The sequence below is a fragment of the Oryzias latipes genome, chromosome 9 (assembly GCF_053564925.1).
Source record: "Oryzias latipes strain Hd-rR chromosome 9, Olatipes_Hd-rR_3.1".
Lineage (NCBI taxonomy): Eukaryota > Metazoa > Chordata > Actinopteri > Beloniformes > Adrianichthyidae > Oryzias > Oryzias latipes.
In genome coordinates this window covers 17561515-17575228 of record NC_136245.1, presented here as the reverse complement: position 1 = coordinate 17575228, position 13714 = coordinate 17561515, and the positions used below count along the sequence as shown (strand labels likewise).

The 13714-nt window shown below is 40.5% G+C and overlaps 1 protein-coding gene across 2 annotated transcripts in view; it reads right to left on the bottom strand.

Moving 5' to 3' along the window:
* Window positions 1–13714, bottom strand: part of adgra2 (adhesion G protein-coupled receptor A2) — a 41734-nt gene that overhangs the window by 7501 nt on the left and 20519 nt on the right. For both annotated transcript variants that reach the window (XM_011479346.4, XM_011479347.4), the window contains 10 exons: window positions 5152–5223; window positions 3200–3271; window positions 3024–3095; window positions 2591–2754; window positions 1655–1868; window positions 1395–1559; window positions 1104–1302; window positions 866–1015; window positions 616–777; window positions 223–420 (listed from right to left, as the gene is read on the bottom strand). In XM_011479346.4, the coding sequence (XP_011477648.1) occupies window positions 223–420; window positions 616–777; window positions 866–1015; window positions 1104–1302; window positions 1395–1559; window positions 1655–1868; window positions 2591–2754; window positions 3024–3095; window positions 3200–3271; window positions 5152–5223 (1468 nt within the window). The remainder of the gene's footprint in view (window positions 1–222; window positions 421–615; window positions 778–865; window positions 1016–1103; window positions 1303–1394; window positions 1560–1654; window positions 1869–2590; window positions 2755–3023; window positions 3096–3199; window positions 3272–5151; window positions 5224–13714) is intronic.

Genomic DNA, 13714 nt, shown 5'->3' with positions numbered 1-13714 from the left:
CCATTTTCCACAATGACCAATATTTGGTGGAGTAAAATCTTAGTTCTATTGATAATATGTCACACCCAAGAATAGTACTGTAAATTACTGAGAAATAAACGACATTTACAAAAATATATACTCTTTAACATTAAATGAAAATGAAAACATGCAACAAGAACACATTAAAACACTAAAAAAGCGATTTTCATTGGAGTGGGTCTTTAAGAGCTAATGGCTCACCTTAAGGGGAAAGTTGTTGAGTGAAGTGTTATGAGAGCCAGCCGTGCAGCGGAAATGAAGCTGCTGTTGGTGAGAAGGCTCCGACACATCGGCTCCCTGGCCCACTGACACTCCATGACGCTGATATACAGTACAAGTGATACCAGTGAAGTGAGCTGGTCTTATTAGGTGGGCCTCCATCACTATATTCCTAGAAGTCTGTGTAACACACACACAGCAGGGCATCACTGGCAATATTTGTTTTCATATATAATCAGATTAATCACAACTGAACAGCATGATGAAATACTTCATGAATTTATAATAAGATTTTTTACACATGCTAGGGTTATGAGAACTTTAAAATTATTTAAAGATGAAAAAAAACAATAGAAAAAGGGCAGTGCTACAAACCATAGAGAAGTCTTGAGCATGACTGTGTAGCTGAGGCCAGGCCAGCGTCTCTAGAGAATAGATAATCGAACTACAGGCTCTCTTTTCTTTCTGAGCTATTGTGAGGATCTGATCATTCACTTGCATTAGGTTACTTCCCATCTCCACCATCACCTTTGACAACTGGAAGGAAAAAGTGCAGAAATCAATAATGTAAAGATCATACTTCAAAGAATTAAGGGTTCATAATGGGACAATTCCTGTTTCTCACTTCTCGCTGCTGTGTAACATGCTCCATGAGTTTGTCCATAATCTCTGCCACATAAAGCATCGATACTGAGTCGGTAAAACTTTCAGCTTCTAGAGTGTATGTGCACACTTGACGCGCCACAGTGACAGCATTGGATGCATTGATGGGCCTCTAAAAGATCAAGAGTGAAGATGTTGAGAACATAGGTTTTAAAGAACTCCAGGACTGCATTGAGGCTTTGTTCAGTAGTTCCACTGACCAAGATGAAGGTATGCAGAACACGAGTGATCCCGCTGGTGTAGAGGCAGTTTGAATAGTCGCCCTCTTGCCACTTTCCAGAGCGATCACAGTATCGAGAGGCTTTTTTCTGCTCTGATCCCCCTTCTACTGACAAGGAGGGGTAACGCAGCTGTAGGCAGTACTGATGAGAAGTTATACCTGCCATTGTTCTTGGCCACCTGCAGGAAAAGTCAAACACTGAGTGCTGAAACTTTAAATTACATAAAGTTTATTGTTTTTCGATGAATTGCATCCCTCATCTGAGTCTAACCTAAACTCCCCACGACTGTTGACAACTTTATCTTCTGGGCAGAAGGGGGCGCTGTTCTCCAGCACCACTATATCCACACGATGAGAGGTGTTGCCCCGCCCAGTTGAAACCACACACTCCCACTCTCCACTGGCCTCCACATGGACATTGAACAGAATCAGCTCACTGAAAGAGGACATTTTTGACAGCTCGTTATAAGACGGTACTAATTTACAATGAAATTGTGAAAATAAATGAATATATTTGAATTTGACAGTAACCTTGTAATTAAAGTGCAGTCGTGCACAACATTATTGCCTAACTGGACTCCCATTTCTGGATTGGAGGTCACCTCTTGACCATTGTGATGCCAATGTAAAGCAGTGATGTTGTCCACCATAGCTGCAGTGCAGTGGAAGGGTAGTTGGTCACCTTTGAAGACTACCTGTCCTTGTGACGGCAGCAGTAATAAGGTGTGCAGTTCCAGGGGACCATCTAAATAGCACAGAAAGAAAAGTTACAGAGGTGGCCAATAGGGATGCCGTAATTCTAGATTTAAAAGCAAACTGTATGTTGCATCATTGAAACATATCGTGGGGAAAGTGAATGGTTGCATCTGTAACACATACCAGAATGTTTACATTGAAAGAGTCCAATGTGTGTTGTGTTAAATTTAAGAAGCATTTACTGTTTGTCGTTTTGTTACATTACACCAGGCTTACGATAAGCCAATTTAAAGGTTTGTCATCATTGTTGCTTGCTTTTTGGGAAATGGACAAAATGATTTTTCTGAATGTTTAGCTTTTTGTTGTTGTTTTGTATAACACAAAATCATTTATCAAACCAAAACAAAACTATGACCCAAAAATCGAAGCTTGAACTGAATCGCGGGGAAAGTGAAGCGTTGCATCCATAGTGGCCATTATGGAAACATAGCACTCAGACTTGTTTCCGATTGTCTTTCACTACTTGGTGTGAGGTAAATTTTTTAGAATAAGTGAATATCATCAACCAGCTTTTCAAGGTTTAGTGGTATATGGCAGCAGACTGCAACATATGAGTTATATCATCAGCTTATACAAATTTAAAAAAAGATCTCTGCTAGGCTACTAAGAAAGAAGATCTATTTTTTGGAACACAGCTACTGCCTACCACTGGACAATGATCTCTAAGCTAAAATGGCAAGCCATCTCATTTGTGTGAATCAATGCTCTCACCACAGCTCAACTGGCTTTCCTTCAGTCTGTTCAGTGGTTCCCTCCTTAAGGTGCTGGGGTAGGCACACAACGTTTCAGACCCAATCTGCACCGACCTGCTCTGGAGGAAGTTTGGAACCCAACGAAGCCCACAGTCACATGTCAGGTAGTCTGAGTTGAAGTTTCTGAAGATAGAAATAATTGTCATTTAACAGAATAAATCTCAGTGTTTCTGCTGCTCTGCTTGGGCTCTGGGTTTTCATCAGCCTCCTATACCATTATGGAGTATTAAAACACAGAAGTTCTTGAGCCCTTTCCACTTTTAGGTACAACCTTTACTTTTACCTCCTTGAAAATAAAGTGGCTTACTTGTTTTTTCGTTTGTTTGTTTGTTTGTTTTCACAAATGGACAGTATTGCTCCCAAAAGCAAGCTCACTTTTCTTCAGTACTCACACCCGCTTGAGAGACGGCAGCTCCTCAAACACTTCAGAATCCAGGGTGGAAATGATGTTGCCAGATAAGTTCCTAACAGAATGCATACGTGAGTCATGAACAAGGTTCTCTTCATGTCTTCACCACAAATCAAAGAACACAACAGTTTCACGGACACTAATCAATCTGTCTCTTACAGTTTAGCCAAATTTGTCAGCCCCTGGAACATGTTTCCTGTCAGGCAGCCAATGCGGTTGTTGGAGAGGTCGCTAGAAGTGTGAAAAAACAAATTATTCACAGTTACTTCTTTTCAAATCAAAACTTGTTTTAACTTTTTGCAAATAGAGAGATCATTTTTATTTATCACTTCCTCTGTTTTAGTGATGCCAGGACACATACTTTATGAATCTTACATAATATTCTTAAAAGCTTTATTGTCCACAGCCCTGTCACAATACAGTTGATTTTCTATGCCCACTGTGTCCTGAAAAGCCACTTTGGGCTGTATGATATATTCTCTTGAGACAGTATATTGCATGCCAGGTAAAATTCATCTTACCAAATGTGAGAAACTTCTGATGTGGTAAAATATTAATGTTATCGGATTTTTGATTTATTGCATGAAATCTGCCATTTGTCTATTTTATACACTTGTTTAATTCTGATCAGGGTTACAGGGTTGCTGAAGCCTAACCCAGCTACTGTCGGGATGGGGTGGGCTACACACTGGACAATTTGCCAGTCCATTGCAGGGTCACACAGAGATAAGCAACCACTAACTCACTCAGGGACAATTTAGAGTCACCAATAAACTTATCAAGCATGCCTTTGGTTTTGAAGAAGCCAAAGAAAACCAATGCATGCATGGCCAGGACATGCAGAATCCACTGGGTAGTGGCATTGCTAACCACTACACCACTTCCCCTTAACGCACAACATATAAATCTGAATATATCAATTTTCCTTTCACTTCCTGAATGTACATAGTGCAAATATGTGAAAACCAAGTCCTATAACTTGATTTTCAATCGAGAGTACCAAATGTAACAGTTCCTTAAATGCCCACTGGGGGGCTGGTTTCAGAAGGGAGCTATCAACCAATTTTCTATTAATTCCAATTTTTAAAGGTCTAACTTTTTATCAAAAATAGATTTGTGTCAAAAAACTTTTGATGTTTTTAACTTAATTTTCTATTCATAACAACAACAGCTTTCAAATAAAGCTGAAATGTTTTGAAATTATCTGTAGTTTTCAATCCAGTTCATTTCAGAATGTCAACTGTTGCCAATTTGAAAGTATCTCAGAGCACAAGGGCCTTTGTTTATATATTGAAAATCTATGAGCTCCAGTGTCTGACACTGGGGACCTGAAGTATGTCGAGCACTGCTCTAAAATCCAGAAATCTTCTTCTAAGCTTACCTTATAAGAAAGTGTAAGACCTTCTTTTAACGCAGTCCAACTTCTCCTGATTTAAAGTTTCAAACCAGCCAACAAAAAGCCTCAGACACTTTCCCTTTTCAGGATCCCAGAGGATCCAAGTAAAGGTTTATCATCAGCGGGATAAAAGCAGGGCCCCTGTTCACCACTGAGCATGATGTATGGCTGTAGCCAGAAAGGATCTGCTCTGTTGCACCTCTGACACCACCCAGCAGAAAGCTGTCCAGAGCATGTGTTTATCTCTCCCTGTTTGTTTTGAGAAGCCCCAGACTTCGCAGGGAAAATACAAGTACAAGGAGGAGGGATGGGGAGTCATGTGGTGTGGCGCAGACAAACACTTTCGTCTCACTCTGCAACAAAGCCTTAAACTCCAAAAGCACCAGGAGAAAGCAGCTAGTGGCTGCAAACGTTAGTAATGGGTAGCCCCTAAGTTACAGTAGTAGTCGACAGGCCTGACACCCAGGAGCTTCCACAAATGTCGGCAGAAACATTTATCTGAGGAGGCGTCTATGTCATACTGTCACCAGGAGCTCAATATGATCTACTGTGAGCCAACAAAACACTGTTACCGTGACTCATTTACTGTCCATCTAGTGAGATCACACAAATAAACTGGAATCTGTCATCACATACCAATCATTTCAAGTCCACTAAGTTTGTGTTTGTACTTTTTACACTCAGCAGAGCTGCGATCATATCACGATCTACTTACAGTCTCCGAAGCTCAGACAGGCCTTGGAAGGCTCCTGGCATGATGGTGCTGATTAAGTTGTGCTTGAGGTCTCTGGAAATAGAGAGAGAAAACTTTGAAAATGTATGCAGGAGTGTTTATGCTGGCAGAAATACAGCTGTTTTGTAACTAAAGTTCATCTGGATTCCCTACCCCATAGCTTCAAGATAACTGAAGCCAGCAGCCAATTCATTTACTAGTTGTTCAAGAAAAAAACTGTTTGTCAAGGTCTGCACAAAGCAAAGACAATCTTGAAAAAAAATCACAGAGAAGCTACATCTTGTTCGCATGGAGGCTAGAACCAGTTAAAAAATGACATCAAATTGACAAAGTTTTAAACAAAACAGCTTCCTCAGATTTTTATGAAAGGGTATGTTGACACATTTTTCAAAAGCTGATTCCTGTTGTGGGACAATGCACAATAATTCTTCACAATCATAGGAAATCTCATTCTCCCAGCGCCCTGGATCTAGGTGTAGAAAAAATGAATTTCTTAACCAAATTTCAAAAAATACTTGGGCACAAAGAAAACATAGAGGCTGTGATCTTTAAATGTTTTTGAAGATCTAATTTCATAGTCTATAGAGCTAATATCCTTTTTTTTTAAAGACGTTCTGCAACCACTAACACATGTTAAACAACTTAAGCAGATGCCTACATGGATCCCATATTTTCTCTTTTATTTGTCAGGTGGGAATAGTAATACAGGTCAAAAGATGGAAGGCTATTAACAGGACATGTGATTACATTCCTAAAGCACAAAAAAATGTGTTCCTGTTGGAACTGTCACAGAAGACGTTTTCCTAGAGGGATTGGTAACATGAATGCAATGATCCTTTTTTAAAATCTCCTTTTATTTGCTGTGCTTTTGTAAAATGGACACCCTTAGGCAACTTTATGCTCCTTTTTCCTTTAAAAGACAGTCTCTCATTGCTTTTCTAGATGGTGCTCCGTTATGCACTGTATAACCTCAGGCGTTTCTTCACCATTGTGATGTTTAATCTGCAAAAGCCAAGCTTTTTTTTTTCTATTCTGGTCAACATTGGACAGAGGCATTGTTTTATAAAATAACCCGAAAAGTATGGAATGGCTGTGATAAAAGCAAAAGAGGGTTCATGTCGATGCAACATACCTCCAGGACACTCCTCATATTTGGATTGCTGACAGATATTAGGATGGAGCAGCAGTTTTCTAGCTTTAAATCAGTCATTCTGAAGTGTGTTATGCTTTTGTTAATGCATTTTTGGATAGCTCTAGCTATTTGACAGAAAGCTTTAGACAAAGTCTTTTTCAACCATTTCAATTTGATTAAAATAAAGGTACAATTGAAACTTCTCATACCCACAAGTAAGAAAGCAAAATAAAATAAGCTATGTTGGACAGAAAAATGCTCCTGGGTGTTTATGTCTGGAGTTTCTTTCTGTCTGTCTTGATGCATGTGGTAATTGCTGTGTCCTGAGAATGCATTTGTGTCTGTGTGTCAGTAGTGGTGTAGGAGCTGTTGACCAGTGCAAAAAGGAAAAAAAAACTGTTCTTTTGCTCTCAGTCTGTGTGCCACAAAGCTCATTAGTGTGGTGCTGAAAGACAAGGCGCTACCCACCATTTCCTCTCTCTAAGGTCTGTCTCTCCCACCCTGTCTGTCCCTTTCAAAGACATAACCAAGATCTGATGTGCAGCACTGACCTAAATGTGTATTTACACTCAAACATAACATTTTAGAGGCTTTTTACATTATATTTAGAAGAGTAAATATCCTTAATAAAGCTCTGCAGAAATTCCTTGTGCAAACTTTTTTATTTTTTTATTACAGACTGCTTAATTTACATTTTTTTTAATTTATAAATGTTTTCTTGAACAATACATCTGCACATGTATCTTGCTCGTAATATTTTAATTACATTTTGGTCAATACTGTTCTTTACAACTTATCACATATTGCACACCCAAATATAATAAATATTTCAAAATGATGCGGAATACCCTGGACTGACTAATTCTTTACAGATACATAGACAAACAATAAATTAATGTGTACAAGAATTTTTTCTTTTTTATTTGTTTTTGCAATACCATTTTAGTTTAACAAAAAAATACAGAATTACTAGAATCCTTGTCCCTCTTTTTATTTTTATTTTTTCATTTTTTGTTATGTGTTTTACCTGACCTTAGTGACGCTGTACTCAGTGCAGGGCTATAATTTTCAGCATTGGCTTTCCCAATGTTCAAACTTGGCTCATTTTTTCAAGTACTGCTTTCAAGCAATGCAGCATGAGTAAAAGAAATATGGTATTTGCTGCCTTTTTTTGTCAATTTTCTAGTATTTCTTTTTAATAGAAAAATAGTTAAATAATTTAAATGTTGATGTATCTTTTCCCATTATTGCTCAAACTTTGTCAGTACTAACTCATATTCTGCATTTACACATGATTAGTTCATCAAAATTCTAAATATACACTGCAGTTTTGAAAACATGAACCAATAAAGGGCTACAGTAAACCAGTAAATGTAACAGAATAGATTTATAGCACCAATTTATAATTAATATTCATCCATTCTCTTACTGTATGATGTTTTATAAGCAGATTTTGTTTTTGCATTTGTGCTAGAAACAAGAGACCAATCTAAATATGCTTGAAAAGTATCCTCAGGTTCTCATGGAGGTGCAAATGATAATGAGTCATGCACAGAGTCACATGTTGACGCTAAAATTTTCTAAAAGTAATGTTGTTTTTAGAATTATTACTATATTATATCACCTAAAAGAGCCTTTTTAAATTAACTAATGAAAGAAAAGTCTCCTTTTATTATTTGTCTTAAATGTTTAAAATGTCACATGTGGTTTGGCCCAAGAAGTAGCAACTATCTGTATCAACCAGTAGATGATACAATGTCTTATCACAGAGCTGTGGAATTTGAAGCTATTCACAGGAGAAAACATGACTTCAAGCACGAAAGCATTTCACCTTCCTGCAGTTTGTCTGTCACCATCACCGTCAAGGCTAATCTTGCATCCCCTTATCAACAAGCTCTTCACTTGCTAACCGATTTATTTAAAATCCAGCAACAGTGTCTATAGCCGGCCTAAAATCCAAATTAAAAAAGAATATTTTAGCCTCTAGAGTTACTGGTTCCTTCCCTGTCAGCAGAATGCCAACTCTGCACTCCACACCGATGAGAAGAGCTGTCACCAAGGAGGAATCTTTTTTTTCCCCAATTTTCTTCATATTGGTCTGTTTGTTTTATCATTGCAACCATGACCTATTCTGCGCTGTCACCTTGTAAGCGTAGTGCTTTCATCCCCTTACCTACATGTGGCTGGGGTCACAGGTTGGATTGTCACAGGCTTAAGTTAGCCCTGACCATTGTCTGCTGCTGTGAGGGCTAACACCAGAAGTTCCCATTAGGGATGCCCTTTTTCTCTCACAAACTTCTCCTCATCAATGGCCGCTGGTTTTTTGCCATTTTAAAGAGTCATCGCTACGTGGGTATGGAGGATGAGCACCTGGACCCCATCCAGACTGGAGAGGAATGATGTGCTTGTAGGGCTAGAGGGTCATAATGAAGACAAGCTTCTCCAGAGTTGGAGTGCTCCATTATAAGGAGCGCCCCAGCAGGGACTGGAGTGCCGACATTGTTTGGGCCTTGGGCTGGAGGAGAATGATGAAGCCAGAGAATGGCTGCTCATTATCACTGGAGAGAAATCAAGAATTTCCTGTTGTTGTTTTTTTGTTTTTTTATTTTAAGGAAAACAAGGCCTTAACGGACTACTTTGAATGAACTTTCCTCTTGATGGAAACCAGACAGGACAAACATGTATTTCCTTGAAAAAAAGAAAGGTATGTTAGAAAAAAAAACATAAAAGTAACAAGCACTGCAGTTCCTGACAGGGGTCATTAGTCACAATTTTTGCGCTACGTGTCATATCCTGTCTGGTTGGCGTCTCAAGCAGAGACCCTTGCTTGTTTATTTTTACAGTTTCCTTTTTCTCCTTTTTTTTACTAGCTAGCTTTCCCCTGTAGGGAGGGGTACGTGAGGTACAAACCAAGCAAAACTGTCCCTGTGTATGGCCTTGTGGACCCCACCTCCTTACTCTGCAACACACTCACTCACAATGGGGGCTCTGTAACACAGGCCCCAAACACACTCTTGCCTTCCCCTAAAACAGGAAACCAGGATTTGCAGAGATCTTGTTTTTCTACTAATTTCCTGCTTTGCTGCCCCTTTCCCAGATTATTTTCTTAACTTTGTTCCTCTTCCTGTCAGATTGGATACACCTGACAAACTTCTTGTCTGCTATCATGGAACAATTGCCATGCAGTTAGAAGGAAGCTAAAGGTTGAAAAAGATTAATTTTTCATTTTAGATTGTTTGCGGAAATTGCCTTGAAGCCGTGTTGTTTCAAAATTTGACAGTCCACATATCATCATTAATCACTGACAAACCATAAACTGCAACAGTTGTTAACAGGATGCACAGATATAGCAACATGTTATTTAAAGTGTAAAATTTCCTGCGTTCATTATGTTTCCATAATTTGCAGCAAAAGGAGCTGGAGGCTGCACTGCCAAGACAAACTGTGGAATTTCTACGTAACCATTTTTAACTCTGGCTCTGGCTTTTCGAGCAGCCGAGGCCAGCGGTTTTCACGGGACCTCCCAGCAACCAAAATAAGGAAAAAAATATGAAAGTACGTCCATAATTATAGAGCAATAACTGCTATCATGCTGATGCCATCCACATTTTTCTGAGTCAAAAACCTCTCTGTTTTGTAACACTCTTCCTTTAAAAAAAACAATAATCAGCACACCAAAATGGCCAGATGGCCATCAGGTAGTTCTATTTGAGGGAACATATAGACGACTGACTGGCAGCATGTTTAGCCTGTAAGGCACAGGAGATGCAAAGGGAAAATACAGAAGGAGAGCAAACGGAAGTGACGTGGGTGTGTGTGTGTGTGTGTGTGTGTGTGGGGGGGGGGGGGGGGGGGGTCCAGGGAGGGTCCAGTGAAAACTCAAGTTCCTCCAGAGGAAAATAGGATTGAAACCATATCAAGTTTGTCCAGAGTGTGTGTGAGTGCGTTATTGGCATTTAAAGCATACAATTTGGTAATGGGCTTATAAGGGGGCTCGCTTTGCTTGTTTCCATAAACCCCCAGAGCCGTGACTGAGCTAGGCTTGCAACACAAACACACCCCATTCCTTGAGTTTATCTGAAAGACACATCTGGAGTCTATCAACTGCAGCAGCACCCCCTTTCTGTTTCCACTCTCTAGCACGCTTAACCCCTTCCTCACCCGCTTCACCCCTCGGCGCTATGCACTCCCATTAGATGAGTGTTGCCCAACCATGAGCCAATCAGTGGCGTGTGCGGGAAAAGTGTTCTCTGTGAAGCGGAAACACAACTCCCATGTGGAGCCCCCCCAGCTGCCTATTACTTTCTCCAGAGTGGTGGGCCACTTTCAGTATGAACTTTGTCCTAACCAGACTGGTCTAGACAGTAGGGCTTCATGCCATGTCTACCCGTTCTCTTGCGTTTTTATGTGGGCCATCTCTAATCTGCTCGTCTATTAGGGCTCCTTGGAAATATTGGTGTAATCCTGTAAAGAAAAACAATTTAAAATTTACAGAAAATGAGATTAGTTTTCATCCATCTCTTCCTTCTTCTTTCCCCACTTGCCACCCTCACGCCATCTTTAGTCATCACCACTCCACTTCCCCTATGTCAGAAGGTGTACTTGTTGGAAGCGGAGCGTTTTTCTTGCCATAGCTATTTAGATTGATTGAGGTGATTTTACGTTTTTTTTGGCAGTGACTTAAGCAATATATGGTCTTTCTGGCCGTCTATACAGCATTGGATATCAAAGAAAACTGTGTGAGTTGTTTTCTAATGTCAGAGTTTGCCACTTTGTGTTCTATCCCACAGACATTTTTTGGGGAAATAAGAGCAGCTCCCCATTTCTACTCTTGATTTTGGTTGAAACAACTTATTTAAAAAATTGGATCATCTTGCATATTTCTGCTCAAGTCTGGTGCGTGGTGAATTCGGAGCAGATTCACCGTAGAGGCAGCTTCAGACAGACAGATGTTGACAAAGCCGAACACACTGCCAACACCTCAAGCCGTCAGACATTCTTGACCACAGGCCTCACTCCTGCCTCTCAGACCTGTCCACTACAAACGCTCTGCTGCTCCCTCATCCATCATCAGAACTGCCCTTTGCTCCCCCTTCTTTTCTCCTTATTGGATGAACAGACCTGTTAATGAGGGCCCCTTGTGCCCTCCCTGTTTGTCCTGTGTCCCATGGTGCAGTGGGGCCCAGCTGGACAAGAGCCAAACTGCTTCAGCTCTCTTTGCTCATTATTCTCATTACCCTGCTTCAAATCAGTGTAGGACAGGCTGCTGGGATCTGTCCACAACTCATAAAGTTCTTGGCTCATTAGTGTTGTTGCCAGTGAGAGATCCAGCCACAAAGAGTGTGTGCAGAGGCAGAGGTAGGCAGATAAGTGCAGCACGGCAGAACAGCGTTGGTTGCCTGATATGAATATGGCTTTTCTGGCACACAGAAGCTACCTCTACACAGACCAGGCATGGTTCAGCTAAAGTCTTTATGCCCAGGGCTGGAATGAGAAGATATTCCAGGACTCAGATGTAGCTGTTGGACAGCAAGTCTATTTAAAAGAGTTACAAAAACACAGAAGTCCAGTAAAATGGCAAAAACAAACAAGCCTAAATGTCTCTTCTATGCTTGGGCGGTTTGGCAAGTTTTGAAGGCACCAGTGGCTTTGAGGAGGTTTAAGCCCAATGAAAGGGCTAACTGTGTAGAATTTTGAACTGTTTGGCCCCAACCCAAATTCTGCAAACAACAACAGATCTGACTGCGTTCAAGTCTGAATAGATGAGCGATTTGACACTTAGTGTTCCTACTTGGAAAGTAGACACCTTTGAAATGACTGAGCAGCAAAAAAGGCCCATACTAGGAAATAAACACAGGAGTTACACTGGAGTCTCCTCAGAGATGCTGTCTGTGTATGAGAAACTATGGGAGATGAGCAAACTTTGTTTATCCTTGTCAAGCCGGGGAAGAAATGCAATGTAATTCCCTGATGTGTGTTTACTCAGCTTCAGTGGGCTGGCGTTTGATTACAGCACTGACCACAAAATATGAGTAAGTGTTCACTACTGCCACAAATGACAAGCACATGTAGACAGCGCGCTGGAAAGACTGAGAGCACCTGAAGAACTCCACGGAAGGCTGACGAGACAAAACAAAACCGATATCTCTCAGGAAACACAGAGAAAAAAAATCACTACCAAGTTTTTACTGCAAACTCACATCTCAATTTGTACCATCAAACTTTTCCATCACTGCGACTGTGAATTTCACTGTGGCATTTTTTACAACAGACAGCACATTTCCCATGAGCTCACATGTAATTATAAGCAGTTTGGGGGCTGAATTAAAGGTTGAAGAGAGAGTGAATAGGCCACCGCTGTGTGTCAGAGAGCCAGGGGAGTTAAGAGGCAAAGGGGTAAAATGAGGCCTGCATGATTTACGTTATGTCCTCTCATTACACCAGATCCCTACATCTTCCACAGTGGAGCGTATACATGCATGCGTGTGATTGCCTGCTTGTCATAAGACTTTCTCATAAGTCTTCTAGTAAAGCTTAAACAAGTACTCCCCTCCCTCATAAGTTTTATCACTGCCTCAGGTACAGAGGCCAGCAGCTGCCTAAGTTCAGGTTACCCGACTCTTTGACCTCTCGTTACCTTAGGGAGGCTTGTCCACGCTTTTAAAAACAAGCAACATGAGCTCATTTTACACATGTCGTGACACCAAGCTTATAGTCACATTTCTAATATGTTTTCACTTTGATCTAAACTTTGAGATCACATGTATATCCTGTCCAAAAAACATTTCTGTGTCCTTGGTGCAAGACTGTTTACATGAGAACTTAAAACTTGGCCTTGAAAGTTTTCGCCCCTGGTGTTCTCATGCTAGACCATAGAAAACCCAGCCATCTCAGCAAACGAGGCTTTTGTTCTCAGTCGGTGCGTCTGGTGGAAGCTGCAGTAGGTAGGCACAGACGAGCAGACAACTGCAGCAAATTACCATATTTTTCTTTCTTTCAACATTTTTGAGACGCTTGTTAGCTTCATGGGTGGCAGCGCAGATTGACATGTGGAAGCAATATCCCTTCAAACTCCTCCACACACACACATGCAGAAACACAACAAAATAGTGTCTGGAAGACTACAGTATCCACATAGGATCGGCACCACATGTGGTGTTCCCATAAAACTTTATGGGGATGTTTTTTGTAATGGCACACCTTACAAAAGGGTAAGAATTGGTGGGAAATGTGTTGAAGAAGTTGGTCTTATATCAGTTAAACCGTAGAAGTAGTAGCTGCCTGTAACCATCACTATTTTTGACTAAAACATGTTTTATATGAGTGAAAGAATGAATGAATTTGAATATTTAAAACAAACTGTAAGTTTGTCCGTCTTATCTTGGGAGTTTAAGACTGAAAGACTTTAAGTAT